Below are 19,248 nucleotides of genomic sequence, written 5' to 3'. Positions count from 1 at the left end.
GACTGGAAACCCACAGAGACAGGCAAACCCCACTGGGCAAGGCCTCCAGCAAACTCGTTTAACTCTGTGTAGGCAGCTCTTTGGGGCAGGGTGAGGAGCTGTTATCCAAAACTTGACGTTCAAAGGCACTTCCAGGCTAAAGTTTTTCTGTCTTTCTTGTGCATCAGTTCTTGTACATCTTGTATGGCAGTCTTTGGTGTGTTAGTGCTAGGTATGTTTCTGCCCAGGTACTTCCATGTTCGTATGGTTGTTAGACAGTGAACCACCGAGAATGGACAAGTTTCTGGGTTTTTTAACTTCAGTATTGAACGTAGTTATGTGCAAGCTGCGAGTTGGTATTGCTTGCATAAAGCTAGAGATACAATTTCATTTCAAGCTTTCTGTTTAATTTATTCCAATAAATGGTTTTAAGAAGAAAACAGGAATTGTCTGGACAAAATTGTGCATATGTGCTGCCCTGAGGGCTGCACTAGTTTGTTCACTTCTTTGACTTTCTAAAAAGATGCTATAATACATCAGACATGAATTAATATTTCCTTTCTGAATTTCAAGTCTTTCTCTTGTTTTTGTATTAATTTTTTCTGTTTTATAAGTCCTCCAACAGCCTTCTTGAAATATGTCCTATCCTAGAGTCTGTTAATCTCTGATAGCAGTTGCATCACTATCAAATATAGAAACAAAATAATTCCTTACTATAATATTTGTTGATAAGGTTAAATATTAGGGTGGGTTTTTTTAGTTCTTTTGCCTACTACACTGCAGTGGGAACTTCATTTTAACTGTCTATATGCTCTTACCAGGGTTTTTCATTACAAGGTATTTGTAGATGTATTTTTCCATTCTGTGATAATTGCCCAGATTGTTTGTGTTTGCAGATTTAAAGCTGTGCTGCAGTGAAATGCACAGTTTGATGGCAAGCACTTGAGCAGTGCCCTTTACCCTCTCAGTGATCCATCCTGCTGTAGCCTCATGTGGGTGAAGGAGACGTGTCTAACTTCAAGATCCATGTGAAATTTCAAGTTGTTTGAAGCGTGACAGCACTTGAGTTTCAGAAAATGACTGTAAGAGGCTAGTATGAGTGAAACTAATGTTTCCGGTTGCCCGAAGGACATTTCAGGCTGAGACCCAGGGGCAAAAAGGACCCCAGCATTTTAGCCCTCAGCTTGGACTAATCCTCAGTTAACACTGCTCAATAGTAAGAGGTTCAGCAGTTGCTGTCTATTAACAATAAAGTATGATGGGATTACCAAGAACTTTTTAACCTAACAGGGTATAAATTTGGATCAATTTCAATGACTGCTAAAGGATGTCCAATCTGGTTTAATGAAGGAAACAACAGTTCTCAGTTTTCTCTGTGCCAGTAATTTTGTCAGCAGTTTTAATGGGTACTTTAAAGGCATGAATAATTTCACTGATAGGTTTCTGAACCCTACATGCATAATGTGGCATACTGTATTTGTAAATTTATGTTTGAGTTTATTTTGTTGCTTAATTAATTTGTGTACTGAGATTATTGTCATGGGTGACATTAAGTTTTTGTAGTTTTGCCAACTCATACTTTTTCTAAATATGTAAATAGAGTATTTTCAAAGCTCTCCTTAGATTCAGTGCATCTCTGTAGTAGTGAAGGCTGATGTCTGTCTGGCATTTGGGCATTCAGTGGCTGTGTTTCTAAGCAATTAATAGTTATAAATATTAGTGACTTGGCTGATACATTTCTCAGTTACTTGGTTATTAACTTTTTGATCTTTGACATAAAATACAAGGAGAAGTTTTTATATTTCATTTTAGGCAAATTTATGTAGCAATCATCATCTCTTGTTTAAGAAATATGATTAGTGGAGTCACATGAAACTCACACTGTCACTAATCTCACTTCTGTTCAAATCTTATTGTCATTACTTTAAATATTGTTATTCAGATAGGGACATCTGCCTTTTGCAAGTACTGGTTTTTGCTAATACAGAAACTCTCAAACACTTCAAGCAAGCACTTTCTTAAAAACAGATGGACTGTGAAAAACAAAAGGAATCAGATTTGACTGTTGCGGTGGTTTAGATGTCATGCAGACTGCATAAGCTTTTTGTGAGGGAGGGAGAGAGACAAGTGTGTGAAGTGCTTTTGCTGATAGGTAGAGAACTCTTCCTTGTTTACTGGCTTGATGAAAACTCAGTTTTGTTTTGATTGTTAAACTTCCAGCCAGCACCTTCTGTCTTTGTCCTGTCTAGCCAATAAACTAATTAGGTCTTAATAGCTCATTGTACCACTAATAGCTTCCTTGAGACTTTGCAAAAATAGGAGGTACTGATAATAAAAACGAGAGAAGGAAAAATCCATTCACTCAGGTTTTTAAGGAGATTGGGATGGATATTTGTCAGTGGTTTTGTTTGCTTATTTTAAGCTTTAAGTCTTAAGGATTCTGAGAAAAGCAGTCACTTTTGGATTTTGTACTTTTTGAGGTTTAGGATTCTGGCACTCAGCCAATGCTTTGCTAATAAAAGCTCTTGCCAGGTCATATATATCAGTATGCAAACTGGATAGGGTTTTTTTTCTCCTGCTTGCTTTAAAAATTCGTGTTAGTTTTTGTACACCCAACTCTGTTTTTTGTGGTGAAAATACCGTATCCCTCTAAAGATGTTTGGAGGACAGCAATGTAAGGTTGTGAGGAGGAATTTGTTTAGAGATCTTCAGACAGTGCTGTATGTAGTGGAGATCTTAAGACATCTGACTCCATTATGTCTAGCTAAAAGTCCTGCGATATGAGGTGGATTGACAGAATATGCTTGATTACAAAATGCAACAAGTTCATAATTCAACTGTTGCAGATTTATTGCTGATATATTTGGAAGCTACAGAAACTGTTAGAACTTTAAACAAAAGATTGTCTTAAGCATTGCCTAAGTGTTCAGAGAATAATCTGAGAGGTATAAATTTTTAATTTTAACTGCCTTGAATAAGATTACCTGGTTTCCAGCATGTTTTGTGGGAGGTGAGGAAGCGGGAATGAAGAACAGAAGTGAGTTATCTGCTCATTACCACTGTTTAACTTTTTTTTGTCGTCCAGAGCCTCCCTTGTTTGCCATATTTGCATGTCACAAGGGTCAATATACTTAATCTTCTGACATAAGTCTTTTATTTGTTCATAATTTCTTTGTCTTCTGATCCATAAGATGTGTTGATCATTTCTGGTGAATTTTGAGAACAGCAAACTGTTCACCCAACTTTCCTAATTACTGTAATATGAACATTAAATAAGTAAATCAAGTTAATGTTTGTTTTATTTCTGTTCAAGTAGGATGTTTCCAAATATGGAGATTCCTTATTTAAGTCTGCTGAAGCTCACTAGCTTAAGTAGGTCTGGATTGTTTTGTTTTGTGTATCACCATAACAGTTTTCTCAAGTGAGTTAGAAGTGGTAATTGAAGTATAAATCTATCAGTGCCTACTGTGGAATGCCTGTTCACACATCTGTAGTGAAAGCTGCAAGCCATGGAGTGCTGCCTCCAAGGATGAAGGAAGAATGCTAAATCTTCACCTTCGCTCTGAAATAGTTCCGGAGGAGGAGGCAGTCATCCTTTGTGTTGAACATTTTAAGACTAAACCTGTGACTCTGTAGGCTGGGGTTCCCAAATGTGGGATTGTTTGGTTACAGTCTGCTCCAGGGCTGCCACTGTCACTCCCAGCCCAGTGAATGATGGGGTAACACCCTGCATCCAGGCAGTCCTCATGCCGGGCAGGTGCCTGCCTGGTGGTGCTGGCTGTAGCTCAGGTAAGAGCCTGTCGAGAGGCACTTGCTGCTAATCAGGAAACAAGGGTGTGGAAGTACTTTCTGAGATAAGTATCAGGAAATGCTTCTACAGCATACCTGGCAGGAGTTTGTTCACAGTTTCTTGGAAATTCCTGCCTTGTCTTGCATTCAGTCAGGAAAAGCAGTGTGTTATAAACCCTGCAGTGTATACTAACCTGTGCCTTTTAGTGCACTGACAGGCATCTGTGCTGTGTGCCAGAGTGAAGCAAATCTCAAACTCATTTTCTGCAAATGCTTTACGTGTAATCAGCACATTTGGAAACAGGAAGAACCCTTGTCCTGTTAATACATTTCTGAATTTTACCTTGCTTCACTGGAGCTGAATTCTGTAATGGGTGTATTCAGTAAGAGCCCAACTTCTTGAGATTGGGCTGAACATCGTGCTGAGGAAGGAAAATTGAAAAAAAGTGTGTTCCTTCTGTGGAAACATCTGCTCTGTTTGGTGTCTTGGAGAGTTAGGGCCTGTAAGGAAATTGATCCCTTGCTCTTCCCTTTCGAAAGCTGCTTTCTCCAGTAAGGCTAGCAGCAGCTTTATTCATCTTAGCTATTTGCATTCCTTTCTGTCACTTCTAGTGTTAGTTATTTGCTTCATTTGAGTAATTGATTTGCATGTATAAAACCCTTTATTACACTTAGACCTATGCTGTCATTAGTACATTTTAAATGTAATAAACTATTCAGTTCTTGTAAAGTTTGAACAGCATGAAATGGTGTGCAGGCTATTTACCATACTTACTTGGATAATAACAAAAAATGTGTTTCAAGCATATTTTTATTTTCAGATTGTGTCATGAATCTGGCAGTGTATTTTCTGATCATGTCATGCATCATTGCAGATTATTTTAAGATCTACATATCCAAATGTAAATCATGCAAGAAATATTTTCCTGCTTTCATTTCTCTGTACTTTACACCCCTTGTGCAGTTGTAGCTAAGAACAATTAGATATTTTAAGCAGACTGTGAGACAGTATGGACCAGTAACAGCAGGGAGTGGAGAAACAGGCACTGTTAGTTGAGGTAATAAAATCCATAATTTATAGCCCAATATTTCCTTAACAATGAGAGATAAGATATGAGTTAACAATGCTTTCTCTTTCAGTTCAATAAATCACCATGTCACTGTTTTCATAGCAGAATGCAGATGACCTACCTTTGCCTTCAGGCTAAATAGGGAAGAGAAATGTGGGAAAAACAAATTTATACAGGTTAAACTTCTGTAAGAAAAATGTGCATGTTATTCCATTTGTGTCTCATTTACCTCTTTAGGCTGAAAAAAAGATATTTACAAAGTCTAATTTTACCTTCACAGATAAATTTGAGCAATTTTGGGCAATAAATCGAAAACTCATGGAGTATCCCCCAGAAGATAACGGATTTCGATACATCCCATTTAGAATTTATCAGGTAGGAGACAAAATAAAATCAAAGTCTTCTGCTGAGGTGTCGTATATAATTCTGAAAACAGATTGCAATATGTTTCCTTTTCTAGCATGATGGCAAAACTTTGCATGCTCATCTTTGCTGAAACCTTGAGTTGTATGGATTAGCAGACAAAATAGACTGCATTTGTTCTAATAGATAATTTTAATAGGTAATCTAATATTCTAATAGGTAACATTTATTATGTTGCAAGTGTGTAATACTTGAGAACATGCTACAGCTGGTGTGGATGATGTTTGTTTTTTTTAAATAAACGGTCTAACAACCTAATTCTGTTATTAAAAATAGCTAATAACTATGAAAAATGCTTTGGATATAAAGTACCTGGTAAAAGATCTAAGCTAAACACTTTTGGAGCGGCACTTTTCCCTCAACCACTGTATAGGCTTCTTTTCTTGTAGGCATTTTAACGTGGAAGTAATGGCATAGGTCTTGCATCTAGTTCCTCCCTTTGTCTTCTAGTTGTATACTTACATCCTAAAACTAGCTTGGAATGTGGGCTTTTTTCCTGTTTTACTACACCAGCCCTTTATTTTTCTCAGCATTTCGTTTGGAGACATATTCCTTGGAATCCTTACAGTTTCTCTTATCCTAAGGACGTCTCCTTAGTTTTTATAGCATTAAGGTCACGATGTTTGGAATTATGTATGGTTAAAAGCTTATACAAAAAATTGTGTAGCCTCTCTGTAAATTAAACAGTTGTGCTCTCTTGGGATGTTTTAATCTAGTTATATTTAAGTTTTACACCAATGACTATGAAAAGAAAGTCCTTTATTCACAGTACTGAATATTCTGATACTACTTTGTAACAGATTATAGTGACCACAGAAGCCTATACAATTTTGCAGTGGGACTGGAGTAGCATTTCATGTTACATGTAAGACATTTACTGTCATAATGAAACCTTAGATTGAGAACGGAAGTCAGTTATTTTGTCAGAGATCACACCAGATGGCAAGGTTTGTATAAGAATCAAAAAGTATGTATCAGGAAGAGTAGTACTCACAGCATTTGTTTGGTTGGTGACTAAGTTATTTGCTTGTTCTCTGATAGGTGTGGGTTTTTTTAAAAGTCTTTTCATAGAAATCACGTAAATAGGTTGGCAAAAAGGAGGTTTTGCTCTCTGAATAGGGCAGATCTTTAGGGCATGAGGGAGGATTTTTGTGATACCACATGATTTCAAGCTAATAAACCTTTTTAAAAATAAATAAATCAATAAAATCTATCACTTGAATTAGTAATATCATCTTGATTCCCTTTTCGATTAGAAATCCTTACTTGCTATAGTTTAAACACAAAAATATCTAAGAATTGAAGACCAAACACAAATAAAGATGATGCTGAGACAACCTTTGAGAAGGTTGTTATACATTATTTTCAGTAATGCTGCTCTTAGCATCTCAATATTTCCAGTCTTTTTAAAGATGTATGTGCAGATGTCTCCAGCTTTTTTGTTTGTTTTGTTAGTGCTTGTACTGATTACTGTTCTATGTGTTTAAAGGAATTTTCAGAAAGCCTTAGAAAGGGTGAGATTATAATTCCAAACAAGGAGTTAGTGACAAACTTGCATATGAAAAAATAACTGATTCTAAAGTGTTCTTCAGATGTATTTAACTCCCACCCTGAATGCATTTAATTTCCATTAGTGCTGGTAGAAGTCTGCTTGGCATTCTAATTGGTTGTTTGTATACCCCTCCATAAACACCTGATTTAACCTGAGTTTGTGTTGCAGTGGGTATTTATCCCCTATGTCTTCACACAGTGCTCTTGTAGATACTTAGGGATACACAAGTGGGTGGCAGGAAATGATGAGGCATTGCCTTCAGTGGGAAGAGTTCCTCCTTGTATTCTCCATACCTTCTATTATGCCAAATTATTAGAAGGAAATTCTGTGAAGGGAATATTCTACATAGTTTTTTGTCAGTATGAGGTAGGATGAATGTTTTTTCCTTCAAAAATTTGTACTAGATTATGATACCAAGTAAGAAAAAACAGTCTTAGGTGCAATTAAATGGGAATTGGCAAAGTTGCTGCAGAAGAAACGCATTCAATAAAGTGATTTGATAGCTTTTTTTCACTGAAGAATTCATTATTTAAAAACTCAAAAACTTTTTCAGTTGTAAAGTTTGTCTATTAAAATACATTTCTAAAGAATAATATGAATCATACCTCGTTTGGTGACCAAGTCTGATGGAGTGTGTGGGAGAAAGAAATGGCAAAAATATGAATATCATACTTGGGTAAGTCAGAACTAAACTAACAGGTAATTTTAAAAACCCTTGTCCACCTCTTCTTTTAAGTATAGCAGCTAGGATTGGACCAGAATCCTGGCATCTACAGTAGATGATGTAAAAGAAGGTTGAGAATCACTAAGGATCAATTTGTTTGCAATTTTAAAAGTTAGCTAAAATATCTTGGAGCTTTTATTGCCAGCTCTCTGTCATCTTCTGTTAGCTGTGTCGTATGGAACCAGATAAACCTTTAAACAGGTGGAAACTTTTTCTACCAGGGACAGTTTAAAAATAGTATTATATTTTTTGTGGTACTGCTAAATTGATGTGTCAAAAAAGAAGTTCCCCACTTCATCATTTCAGAGGTGTAAGCTGCTTTGTCTTCAACTTACAGGTGCACAAAAGTTTTTTTGCCTTTTAATCTGATAGTACTGTAGAATTGAGTGCTTTTTGCACTTGTTCTTTAATGGCAAGAAAGAAAATAATAGTAACGTTTTGAGTATATTTTGAATTCAAGTGTTGCTTTTCATGTCCAGTACTAGAGTTAGTTTGCCTTGTGGAATTTCCCCCCGTGTTTGTAAGACCAGCTGATGTTTCACAGTCTAATTGAACAAAGTGGCTGATAGATGGCAGGAAGTTTTAATCAGTCTTTGGCTCCAGGCACCGTGACAGGGTGTATTAGTCAGGAGAGGAGTCTCTACGTGCTGATAGAGACTGCTCTGATGAACTGCTGCCTGCTGTGGGAGTATTCTGAGTCTCAGTTGTTGTGCACTTAATTTGTACTCACTCCCCAGTTTTTATTTCTTGCTCTCTCCCCATGTTATGCTCCCTCACTTCATCATGCTTGTCTCTGGAGTCTTCCCTCTGAGTGTATGGGATTTAAAGCTATATATTGTATTTCATTCTTGAGATTAAAATTACAAAAGTATTGGAAAGAAAGTAGATGAAAACTCTTCATGCCAAGTTCTCCTGAGTGTTTTTAGAGTCACAATTGCTTGAGGCAGGCTGGCTGTTGTGTTTGCCATCCTGAAAAGGGATGATCTGGGATTGTTTGTTTTCCTTTATTTGGTACTGAGTGAGCATTTCCTTTGCTTCCATTTTCTAAGGGTTTTGATTATTTTATTAATTTTATTGCTTATAATTACATAGTAGGCCTTAACTTTGAACAGGTTTTCCTGTCATAAGTCCCTTAAAATGTTGAGATTAAGTTGTACAGTCACAAATTGTTAGGATGTTTATCTTCCTTTGTAGCATGAGTGAAATTCCCCATACTTAATAATATATCAGTTAAATTCGACAAGTTGCTCTTTATGTCAAAGTTGCAATATTGAGATGCCTAAGGTAGACATAAATGTTTACCATGACCTGTCTTCTGAAAGCGGGAAATGAAATATTTTAAGACATTATTAATATCTGTCTCAATAAGTGAATCAAGCATGGCCATTTCCAAGCAATTGAAGACTCTTTCATCCCTATTTCCACATTAATTGGCAGAGCTCGGAGAAGCAATTGCAAAGCCCATTGCAACTATGCAAATCAACACCACAGTTCGGCCCATGTTATGACAACTCTTAAAAAAACTGATCAAAACAGATTGTTTGGAAAAATACTGGGTCTACCTGTAGAGTTTTCAAGTAGTAATACATTTACCTTTTTATGTTAGTCAATTATTAATTTTGTTGTTGTTGTTGAAAAGTTTCCATTGCATTTCAAGTTCTGAATTTGTCTGACTTCAGTTTCTAGATTCTGTTTTGCCTTACCTCACTTTAAAGTCATGTGGCTTTCTGACCTCCCATATTCACTTATGGATTGATATCAGGAGCTTTCTTTGGTAAGCTGAATCAGTTGAGCCCTTTAAGCCTCTTGTCATGAGACTTTCGTATCAGTACTCAAGTTGGTTTTTAGTCATCTTTTCAAATAGTTTGATAATTCTCAATATTAATATTGAGGTTAGGGAGACATAAAGGGCAAAAGAAAAGTTTATGTTTATCGGGTATTAAACCAAAAATGCTTCAAGCACTGATGGGATATAGGTGAAATTAGCTGCTACTTGAAACTTCATATCTGAAAAATGTTACGAAAGAAGTTGCAATGCAATAACTCATCAAGCAAAAGAACTAGAAAATGTGCTGTCAACCTGAAGAGGGCAACACAACACAGCAAGTTTCAGCATTTTGTTGACTACTGTAGAATGCCCTTGAACAGACCTGTGTGCAGTACTTTATTTTTTTCTTATTTATTGAAAATGATGCTTTCGTAAAGGACCTGCTGAAAATAGACTATCTGTTTCTTAAAATCTTCCTTTTACAAGGAAGAAGTTTGAGTCAATAGGAAGATCATGGGAAGTGGTGATTTGTGTAACAGATTTGGACTCAGCTGAATTTCTAAGTTGAAGAGAAACAAATGGAGTGAGTTTTCCTAATAACTGATGTTTCAGTACTAAAGAAACAGTAGCACACTTTCACCAGTTCTAAATTACTTGAAAACTAAAGCTTTATAAAAAAGAAAGTTTAAAAACTTTAAGTATTTTTCCTAGGGCCTCATGATGGGGCGGGGGGGGTGGCGAGGAAAGAAACACTAATATCAAGTATTGCACGGGGGCGACGTGATCCTTAAATACTTGTTTTCTAAACTGGGTTGTTTTGTTCTGTGCTGAAAGTAATAGCAATTTGACTAGTTCTCACCTTGAGTTGAAGTTCACTGTCACCACAGTTCCACCAGAGGTTCCATAGTTGCATAAGCTTTTCTTACGCATCCAGTGCACAGTGAAATGAGCTGGCTCAAACCAGTGCTGCTAAGGATGATTTTTAAACATATTCTGTATTAAGGAGTGCTTATGCAGCTCTCTTGAAAGACTTCAGGAACCCATGTGCAAGATCAGCCTTGTGCCTTTAAGAATCGTGGTACACGATGTGAGCTGTCAATCAGAATTTCAAAGAAACATTCTGAGACTATGAAATGTATTTATTGTCAAAATGTGACTACAGTTTCCTTAAATATGCCCAAGTTGTCTGTAAAACCATCAATCTGCCTAGCTCAAAGCTATTGTAAAAGTTGCACAGTGCTCAGGGAAGGAGATGCAGAAGAGATGGAGCTGTAAAACCTCAGTTTGGTTGATTCTCTGCTGTGGTTGAGCTGTTACCAAGCTGGATGGCTTTAAGCTAGTTCAGGCTTGTCAGTAGGAGCTACAGTAATTTTTCTGAGTTGAGTGTGGATGCAGCTTGTATACAATGAATAAAGTAGTTTTGCCTGTATGGGAAACAGTTTGTTGAGGTTCTGAGTTACATTATACCTAGTTTAAAAAAATATAGGGATATGCTGGATTCTGCATATTGGGGGAAAAAATGGGTCGTATTTTCTAAAAAATCCTTTTTTTCTATCTTGCAATACTTAAGTTATTTGTAGATCTCAGAAGAATCTAAGTATATGAAAAATCAGTAGAATCCTACTAGTTACTAAATTAACTTTGTTTTATGTTTTTTGTTAAGTTAAAGTATGTCTTGAATAACAGTGAAATAATGAACATTTTGTGTGGGGAAAAGAATCCATTGCCAATTTGAAAATACCTTAATCTTACCTCCTATTACACCCCCCAATTACAGATTTGCACTATCTTTTTAACCAATTGGTATTGTATAAAACTCTTCAATTGTTGTCTTTTCTTTGAATTGTCTTATGATAATGGAGTTGAGTGTAAATAAGTTTGGGTAACTGTTCATGCTACAAGTTTGAATTTATACCATGACACTTGGCTTCATGGCTCCCTAAACTGTTTCACTAAGGTGGTACTCTTGTAGATTTATGTATCATCCTAAATTTGTCAGGAAAGTTAGTGTATATATGCAATTAAAAAAAATTGCACTTTTTACCTCAGCCTTGAATCTTTCTTCTTAGGAATATTGATACATTGAGAGGTTGTGATGAAGAAAATGAATGAAGCAGTAATTCAGTTGTTGGGTCTGTGTACAGCTACTCACAGATCTTATAATTTAAATGCAGTGCTCTTTGATATATTGCTGCTTTTGCTCTGATCATTAAAGCTGATCACTTTTCTATTTCACTTGCTTTAGTCAACACAAACTGATTTACTTTCATCACATACTGTGTAATGTGGGCAGGTTCCTATGTTGTGGCAAAAGGGACTTTGCCTATCTGAAGCTTACTGTAGAGCTGTATTGATTGGCTCTTGTACCCTGATGTAGTAGCAAAATTTTAAAAAATAATAGTTGGTGAGATGCTTTCCTCACAAAAGGGAAAAAGCTGATATGAATTATTTTCTTCAGAGAAATGAGGAATGTCATCTTCAAGAGTCATTTCTGTGGCTGTGTAGCATAAGCAGTACCTATAGAACTAAGCTGAGCTAGCCTACGATGCTGATGCAAAACTCTGCAGAGACAAAGGCCACCTGTTTTGACTTACCAATATCAGCATTCCACCTTTATTTATTTTTAAATAAAATAGGTGAATAAAGCAGGTTAACTTTTGCACAGAATTGAGGATTAGAAAATATAGAAAGTGTTCTTTTTTTTGGAAAGTACCAAGACTTCTATTTGCACTTTCCAGAAGACTGAAAGCAAATTCTCTACAGGTAAATGTGGAATGGAACAAACCCGTGACGAAGTGGGATAAGACACCATACTCTAGAAATACAATATGAATTAGCAAACAAATTTTTGATATTTTGGTGTCCTTGATTATAAGAGCTTCTTCTAGTTAATCATTACTGTAGAAAACTACAGAGAATTATTGAATTTAATGGTTTGAAGTAGCTTGAAAGTGATTCATGAAGTATTGTATTCTTCACTGCTCTTAAGCGAGCAATGTAGTGTTTGCTTTTGTGGATGTAAATCCATTTCTGAGTTGTTTGCTTGGTAGGCAGTCAGTGCTCAGTTGTTAAGTGAGGTTTAGGTCTGCATGTGCACATACAACACTGCAGCTGTGAAGTGCACTATTGATTTGTTGTCCCAGACACTTCAGATATCTTGATATTTTAGCAGTTCAAATACGAATTCTTTTCTGAGAAGGAAATTTAACACTTCAAGGCCATACTTTTATTGTAGGTATGTTTGTCTTCTAAGGGTTCAACAAAACTGCTCTTGAAGCTGTTTTTTGTATTTAGTGTCTCTATTTCTGGCTGTGTCATGGTTGCCTGCGGTCTCCTCTGTGTCTCAGGTGTTGATTTTCTTCTGCTTCTAGGATCTGTCCAACTCGCCTGACATTAAATAAAGCAAATCCAGTTGTTCAGAGAGTACAGTGCTACTTTCCCTGCACAAAGTAATTTGATAGATAATTTAAAAGACCTGTCAATAGCCAGAATGTGGTTCAGCCATGCTAGTTACGCATTTTGAGTGGTACTTCTGCAACTTTTGGTATGGAATTAGAACTTCTGGCAATACATACTCTTGTTAAAAATGATATACAAGGTATAAGGGGACCTTAACAGTGGAACTTATGACAGGAAAAGTAAATTGTATCCTGGGCTGCTGTAGGATGGGAGCTGTTAGCAGCTTGAGTCTCTCCAGTCTATTTGACACTAGTGATATCTCACCTGGAATCCAGTTTAGGGCTCTCCAGTTCAAGAGACATGGAACTGTGGGATGAAAGTACAGTAAAGGACCCTGAGATGATTGAGGAACTAGTGAATCTAACATGAGAGGAGAAAAAATACTGCGGGAGCGGGGATTGTTCAGCCTAGAGAAGAAAAGGTTTGAGAGTGGAGAGATCTCATCAATGTGTATAAATATCTGTCTGAATATCGGAAAATATTTTGAGTGCAAAATCAATGTGGACAACATGATGCATCTTTACAAACAGTTACAGAAACAGAAGCAGTGTCTTCTATTCTGAAGTATCACAATGTACTCAGCCCATTAAATTTTTAATGTTTGTTAAGGGATGCTTTCTAACTACACATATCTTTTTCAGATAAGTAGAACATGTGGTAGGACTTTAGCTTTCAAATGGTTTATGTGGTTCTAATTGCTCATTTTGTTGCTATTACGTAAAGTTTTTTCTAAAAGATTGTAAGGAAAAATTCTCTGCCAGTTTAAATAATATGGAGAAGGGTGATATTTTAAATGGTTCTTTAATCTTTTAAAGGATGAGCAAGTAATTGCCCTCAATAATGTAAGGGAGAATTAACTGAAATAGTTGCCATATTTCTCTGTAGGTTTATAATAATGCTAAACTATTGTTAGTTGTGTACCAAGTTAGGATAGAACTGCAGTTGCTTCATAAGTGTGCACTGTTCAATGAAAAGCATCAAGGAAGACACAAGTTGTTGTCCATGAATGATTAGGAGAATAGTCCTTAACCATTCATGATCAAAAATGGTTCAATATTATTGTCTAGACATAACTGTAATAAGCCCTACTACATAAAATTTTAACCTTATTCCAGATGCGTTTATAATTCTAGTTGTGGCTTTAATTTGACTACAGTCTTGGCTAGGATACTAGATAATTTTGGCATTATTACTTGCATCAGTTCTTGGCATAATACTTGCCACATGTTATTGGGGCCATTGTTAAGATCTGTTAAAGCCTCCACCAAGAAAACACAAAGTATAATTTATCTTGCTTTTAAACCAGTGATCATTGATATTCAACACCACCTAAAGGTCTTTCAGTTTGTGTAATACTGTTGGGAGTGCTTTCAAGAATAACAGAATTTTCACTTTATGTTGTGATTCGTTGACATGAATGATTAATACGATGATTACCTCCCCATCTAAGGAGTTTTACAGAGGTATCATTATAGAGGAACACATTTAGCATGACCATATTAAAGCATATGTGCATGCATTCATGGAATTATCTTCAGCTTCAATCTAGTGATCAGCTTCTGCACTACAGATTTAGGTGACTGGAGTTAATGTAATTAAATGTGTAAAGTGTAGCCTGTGTGTTGAATCTTCTTTTTGTCATTGTTGTTTCAAGCCTCTTAAAAATATTAGGGAGTGTAAAATTCCTGTCCATCATGATTAAGACCTTCAATTTCATGAGGAAACCAGACTCCTTTTTACAACATAACTTCAGGAATTCTGATGCAAACTCAAAAATAGGTGAAAGGATTAATTTTTTGCCGTAGGTTAAACTCAGATATGTATATATGTTGTAATCTTTACAACTACTGAAAATGTCTAATTTATTAGATAAATTTAAAATGTAGCATGGGAAAAACAGGTAATTTGATTTAACACATTTGTTGATTTTACGAGTCCTGCAACCCACAGCACATCCAGTCAGTGACTCGATTTTTTGTGGTAATTCTGGGTAGGTGTGTTGAGAATGCATATTCTCCTTTTTGCCTTACGGGTTTTAGTTATATGTCGGACTTATAAAAGCATTTCTTGCTTCTTTTATTAAAAAAAAAAATTCTGTTTTATATTGAGTTGTACCTTTTTCTTTGAACAGTGATGGAATGCTGCAGGTAAGCAGTTCAAAATTTTGAATGCGAACAAAAGTAGTGCCAGCCTTATTCAAAGCACACAAAACCATAACTAGAGCATCTACCTGATGGACTTTCCAGAGACTAAAAAAATAGTCTTTCTTTCTTTTTTTTTTTTTTGGAATGCTGTTGCAGTCCTAACATCTTAGAGTAATTGAAATAGAAAAAATATCAAAGGTATAGAATAAAGCAGTTGGTTGTCTGAGAGAAGCCCTCTATTGCTTGGAAGATTTGAAGAAGAGGAGAGGAGCAATAATTACAAGATAAAGGCATATCACGTTGTCATGTTTTCTGCCTCTTGTAATAGAAGCTCAAAAAATATTAATAACGTTGGAAAGGTGACAGATTTCAAATAGATAAAACAAGATCATTTTTGTGTGTACTCTGCCTTGCAGAACTGAAAATCACATTTAGGAAAGACATGAAAGTTTTTTTTTTTGAAGTTTTTTGAAAAGTAAGGAAAAAGTTTTGAAAAGTTTTTCAAAACAACAAAAACCTATCAGCTCCCACCCAGAAACATTGTTGTACCTTCTCCACAATTAAATACTCAGTGAGTCTGGTCTAATATTAAGCAAAAAGAAGTCAAAGATGCCATCCTGAAATTACAGCAAAACCCCAGCATTTCAGCACCAGTGAAAGAAGAGTATTTCAGATGGGGATTTGCAGTATCTTGCTTTTGGACAGGCGTGGTGTTGCGATGATTCTGTGACTACAGCAACTCATAAGCTGTTCAGTTAGTCACTTTTACGTTGTGCATTGGGATTCGTAATTGAAAACATTTCTACAAAGTAGAAGACATCTAAAATGTATGGAAAAATATTTTTAGCAAGTATTTGCATAATTTTATTTTCAGGGACTAGTTAATTTTCCCATTCTTTCTTTTTTATATAAGATAACTTGCATCTTTATGCAAACTCTTGCTACTTCTAAAGCTTCTTGGTTGAGTTTTAATGAGTTTAAACAAAATGATTCTATGAAATTAAGAGAACCTTTTTTAATGTAAAGTTGTTCATTACAAAGCAGCACAGGCTACGAATTTAACAAGTTACTGAAAGTATGATGGAATATGTAGGGAAGTCTCAACTTTTATTGTTTTAGGTTGCCAGCTTAGCCACATGTGGGGATCATAAGAAGTTATTTTTTTACTTTGTGTGTTCAGTTATGTATTGTAACTTTTACTTGTTTGAATATTAAGGAGCATCTGAGTGTTTAGGCAGAAAATCCAAATCTCTTCCTCTTAGTGAAAATACTAGTAACTGTGATTTTAAAACCCAGTGGTTTGTGAGTTATGTTTTTCATTTTAAGATGAATCCTGTATAAAATATCTGACTAATTAAATTGTGGATTTCATGCAGTGTTTGATGTTGTGTTGGTTCTGAAAAGGACCAGGCAAGCTGACAACTCGTTTTTTTTTTTTTGTTTGTTTTGCCAGGATGATAGGGAAGAAATTTGTTACATTTGTTAGCATAGTATGTAACTATATACCTTGTCTGTGGTCCTGTGAGGCTTTGCACTTCCTTAAAGGGCCTCTTAAAACTTGCCCTCATCTATAACTCTTCTCAATGCCAGTATACCTGAATAGGTAGCTGGAATCTTTCTCACTGTGGTATAATTTGTTTTCACCCCTACTCTCCTATCGTTGTCAGAGTTTAAACGTTCTTTAAAAAAGGGTAAAGTCTTCATTTGTTCTGCAAATCATGAGATTTATAGTGCTGTGTTCTAGTACAGAAGAATGAAAAATTGCAGTTAAGTCCCCAACTTTCTAGAAAATATGCTAATTCAGAGATGAAGATTTGCTTTCATATAAATTCAGTAATTTGATGCGAAATTGTGGATATGATCAGTGTAAAATGCTCTGCAATTTTTAGGTTGAATGATTGTCTTCAAATGCTCATACACTTGAAGGCATTTTCTCTGTAGAGGTTGGCAATTACTAATTGACTTTAACCTGTTGTATCCTGCAGATACATCCAGAATCTTGAACAGATCACAGCTATGTGGAGGCTACACTGTAAAATAAAATAATTGAAAAAGCACTACATTCTGTTGAAGCTATGATCATTTTAGTTGGCAAAATGATAGATATTGTATGAATATTTGCTTTATATCTGGTGTAGATTATTTAAAATCATTATCGGTTATGCAGTGATATCTTTATGGGTTAGATTACAGGCAGTACTTTTTCTCATTATCGATTAAGCATTGTACAAAATATCGATTAAATATTGTACAAAACACAACATTATATAAGTAGCTATTCATGGTGGCTGTTCCTTCATGTCTTGTTGTAATAAATAGAATGACAGAATAGTTTGAGTTAGAAGGGAGCTTTGAAAAGCCATCGAGTCTGACCCATCTGCCATGGACAGGGGCATCCTGCACTGAGCCGTGTTGCTCAGAGCTCCATCTGACCTGGCCAGGACACTTGCAGGGATGGCAATACTGGGGTAGAAAGTTGTAGTCAAGTTGGTCTCATATTCCTACACTTGGAAAAGGGTGTTGGCAAGGTTTTTCAAAAACCATGCTCCTGTATGACTAAGACACTTGGAAAAAATAACCTATAAATATTGTGGAAGGTAGGATGGGACTTTTCTTTTGATTCTTTTAATGCATAAAGCATCTGCTGCATGTGAGGGAAGAAGTGTGTAAGCATCTTGGGGTAATTCTGCGTGTAGGATTAGATTTGTGATCCACAGTCTTTGTATAAACAACATGCAGTTACTTTTATCATTTTAACATTGATGAAGACCAGTGATTTTTATTTACTCTACCACATCTGTGTTGCTTAAGACTTAAAATACAAAATTGAATTCATTTTCTATAATGTTTCATGATAGCAGCTAAGGATATTGTTTGCAGCAGTCAGCAACTGTGTGGGAGACTTGAGAAAATACAACTTTGGCTTTTCCCTCTTGGCATTAAATTATTATAGCTAGGGGGAAAATTGATTTTAATTTATTAATGAATAATGAGAAACTGCAGTACACACTTGGGAAATTATTAGCTTAAAAATCTGTTGATGGTAACAACCTTTGCCTGCATACTTCTGTTTTACTTCCACTTCGGCTACTTCAGACATTAAACATTTGGTAGTTATGACTGGACTTCTGTGAATATTGGATTATTTTTAAACACTAAGTACCAAATTGTATTGACTAAAATAATGTTTTAAGGGGTTTGTCTTTTTTTTCATTTTTCTTTTTTTAATGTTTTGCATGTTCATTTCTTCAGCATAATGCGCCAGAGTTCACTTCTCAAGTGTGGATCTGTCTGAGGTGGATGGATCCTGCTGGCTTTGTGCCTCCCATCATTTTTCAAATGTTCAGCTATTTCATTAGCACTGATGAAATCCCCGTATTGCTACCCTGAGGACATAAGAGAATTGACTAGAGCAGCTAGGAAACTACTCCTGATCAGTTTTCATAAGAAAAACTGGGAAAAGACCATTTTTCCATATTTGAAGACTATTAGCAAGAAGTAACAAGTAGCTGTGTGTGAACAGTTCTGCACTGTACTGCCCTGGAATTACTTCTGAGTTAAGCTACCACTCTTAGGCAAAGACTCTCTGCCTGCCTGTGAGTGACAGTTGTGTTGTTGTTCTTAATTTGTTTGTTGGAGTGATTTTTTTTCCCCATGAATCTCCCCTGAGAGATAACATATCTCTTCAAGTTGTTTCTATTTTTTAACTACCATAGTAGGATGGGAGGCACTTTCTGAGAGGTAGGAAACTAAATTTGAAAGGGGTACTGCTTGTACTGGTTGTTCCAATTAAGATAATGTGTGATGAAAGTCTCATTTGCTGGAGCCCAGTCGCCCGCAATGCCAGGCACATCAGCTGCGTTTGGGAGTTAGCTGCTAGCAGAAAATTGTCAGCAACAATTTGGAGCTAGATTAAAATGTTTGGGTTGGGTGAACATAAGATTTTTATCTTCTCTGGCTCAGGTGCTGAGTTTGGGTGGAGATGTCAGGTTATCAGGAAAAAAACCTTTGCCTGTCTTTGCAGTGTCAGGTTCTTGCTGCCCCTGGAGCTGCTTTTACAGATAGCCAAAGAAGAGAACTACCTTAACCACAATTCCTAAATAATTTAAATCTGATAGAATTAAATCTGGCCTGGGACATCAAGGGCAACAAGAGGAACTTCTAGCGGAATGTCAGGGATAAAGGAAGACTAGAAAGAATGTGAGCCCGCTCTGGAAGAAATAGGAGACCTCTTTACCCAAAATGTGGAGGTATTCAGTGTCTTTGTCACCTGTCTTCGCCAGCAAGTATTCCAGCCAGACTGCCCAAGTCCCTCCCAAAAGGGAAAAGGCAGAGACTGG

General features: G+C 36.1%; 1 protein-coding gene across 2 annotated transcripts in view; it reads left to right on the top strand.

The window, feature by feature from the left end:
* The window catches only part of ATG5 (autophagy related 5), a 91,356-nt gene that overhangs the window by 26,279 nt on the left and 45,829 nt on the right, over window positions 1-19,248 (top strand). For both annotated transcript variants that reach the window (XM_063389730.1, XM_063389729.1), the window contains exon 6: window positions 5,119-5,213. In XM_063389730.1, coding sequence (XP_063245800.1) covers window positions 5,119-5,213 — 95 coding nt within the window. The remainder of the gene's footprint in view (window positions 1-5,118; window positions 5,214-19,248) is intronic.

The sequence above is a fragment of the Prinia subflava genome, chromosome 2 (genome assembly GCF_021018805.1).
Source record: "Prinia subflava isolate CZ2003 ecotype Zambia chromosome 2, Cam_Psub_1.2, whole genome shotgun sequence".
Classification (NCBI taxonomy): Eukaryota; Metazoa; Chordata; class Aves; order Passeriformes; family Cisticolidae; genus Prinia; species Prinia subflava.
The sequence above is the reverse complement of the archived record's forward strand: the minus strand, read 5'-3'. Positions and strand labels throughout refer to the sequence as shown.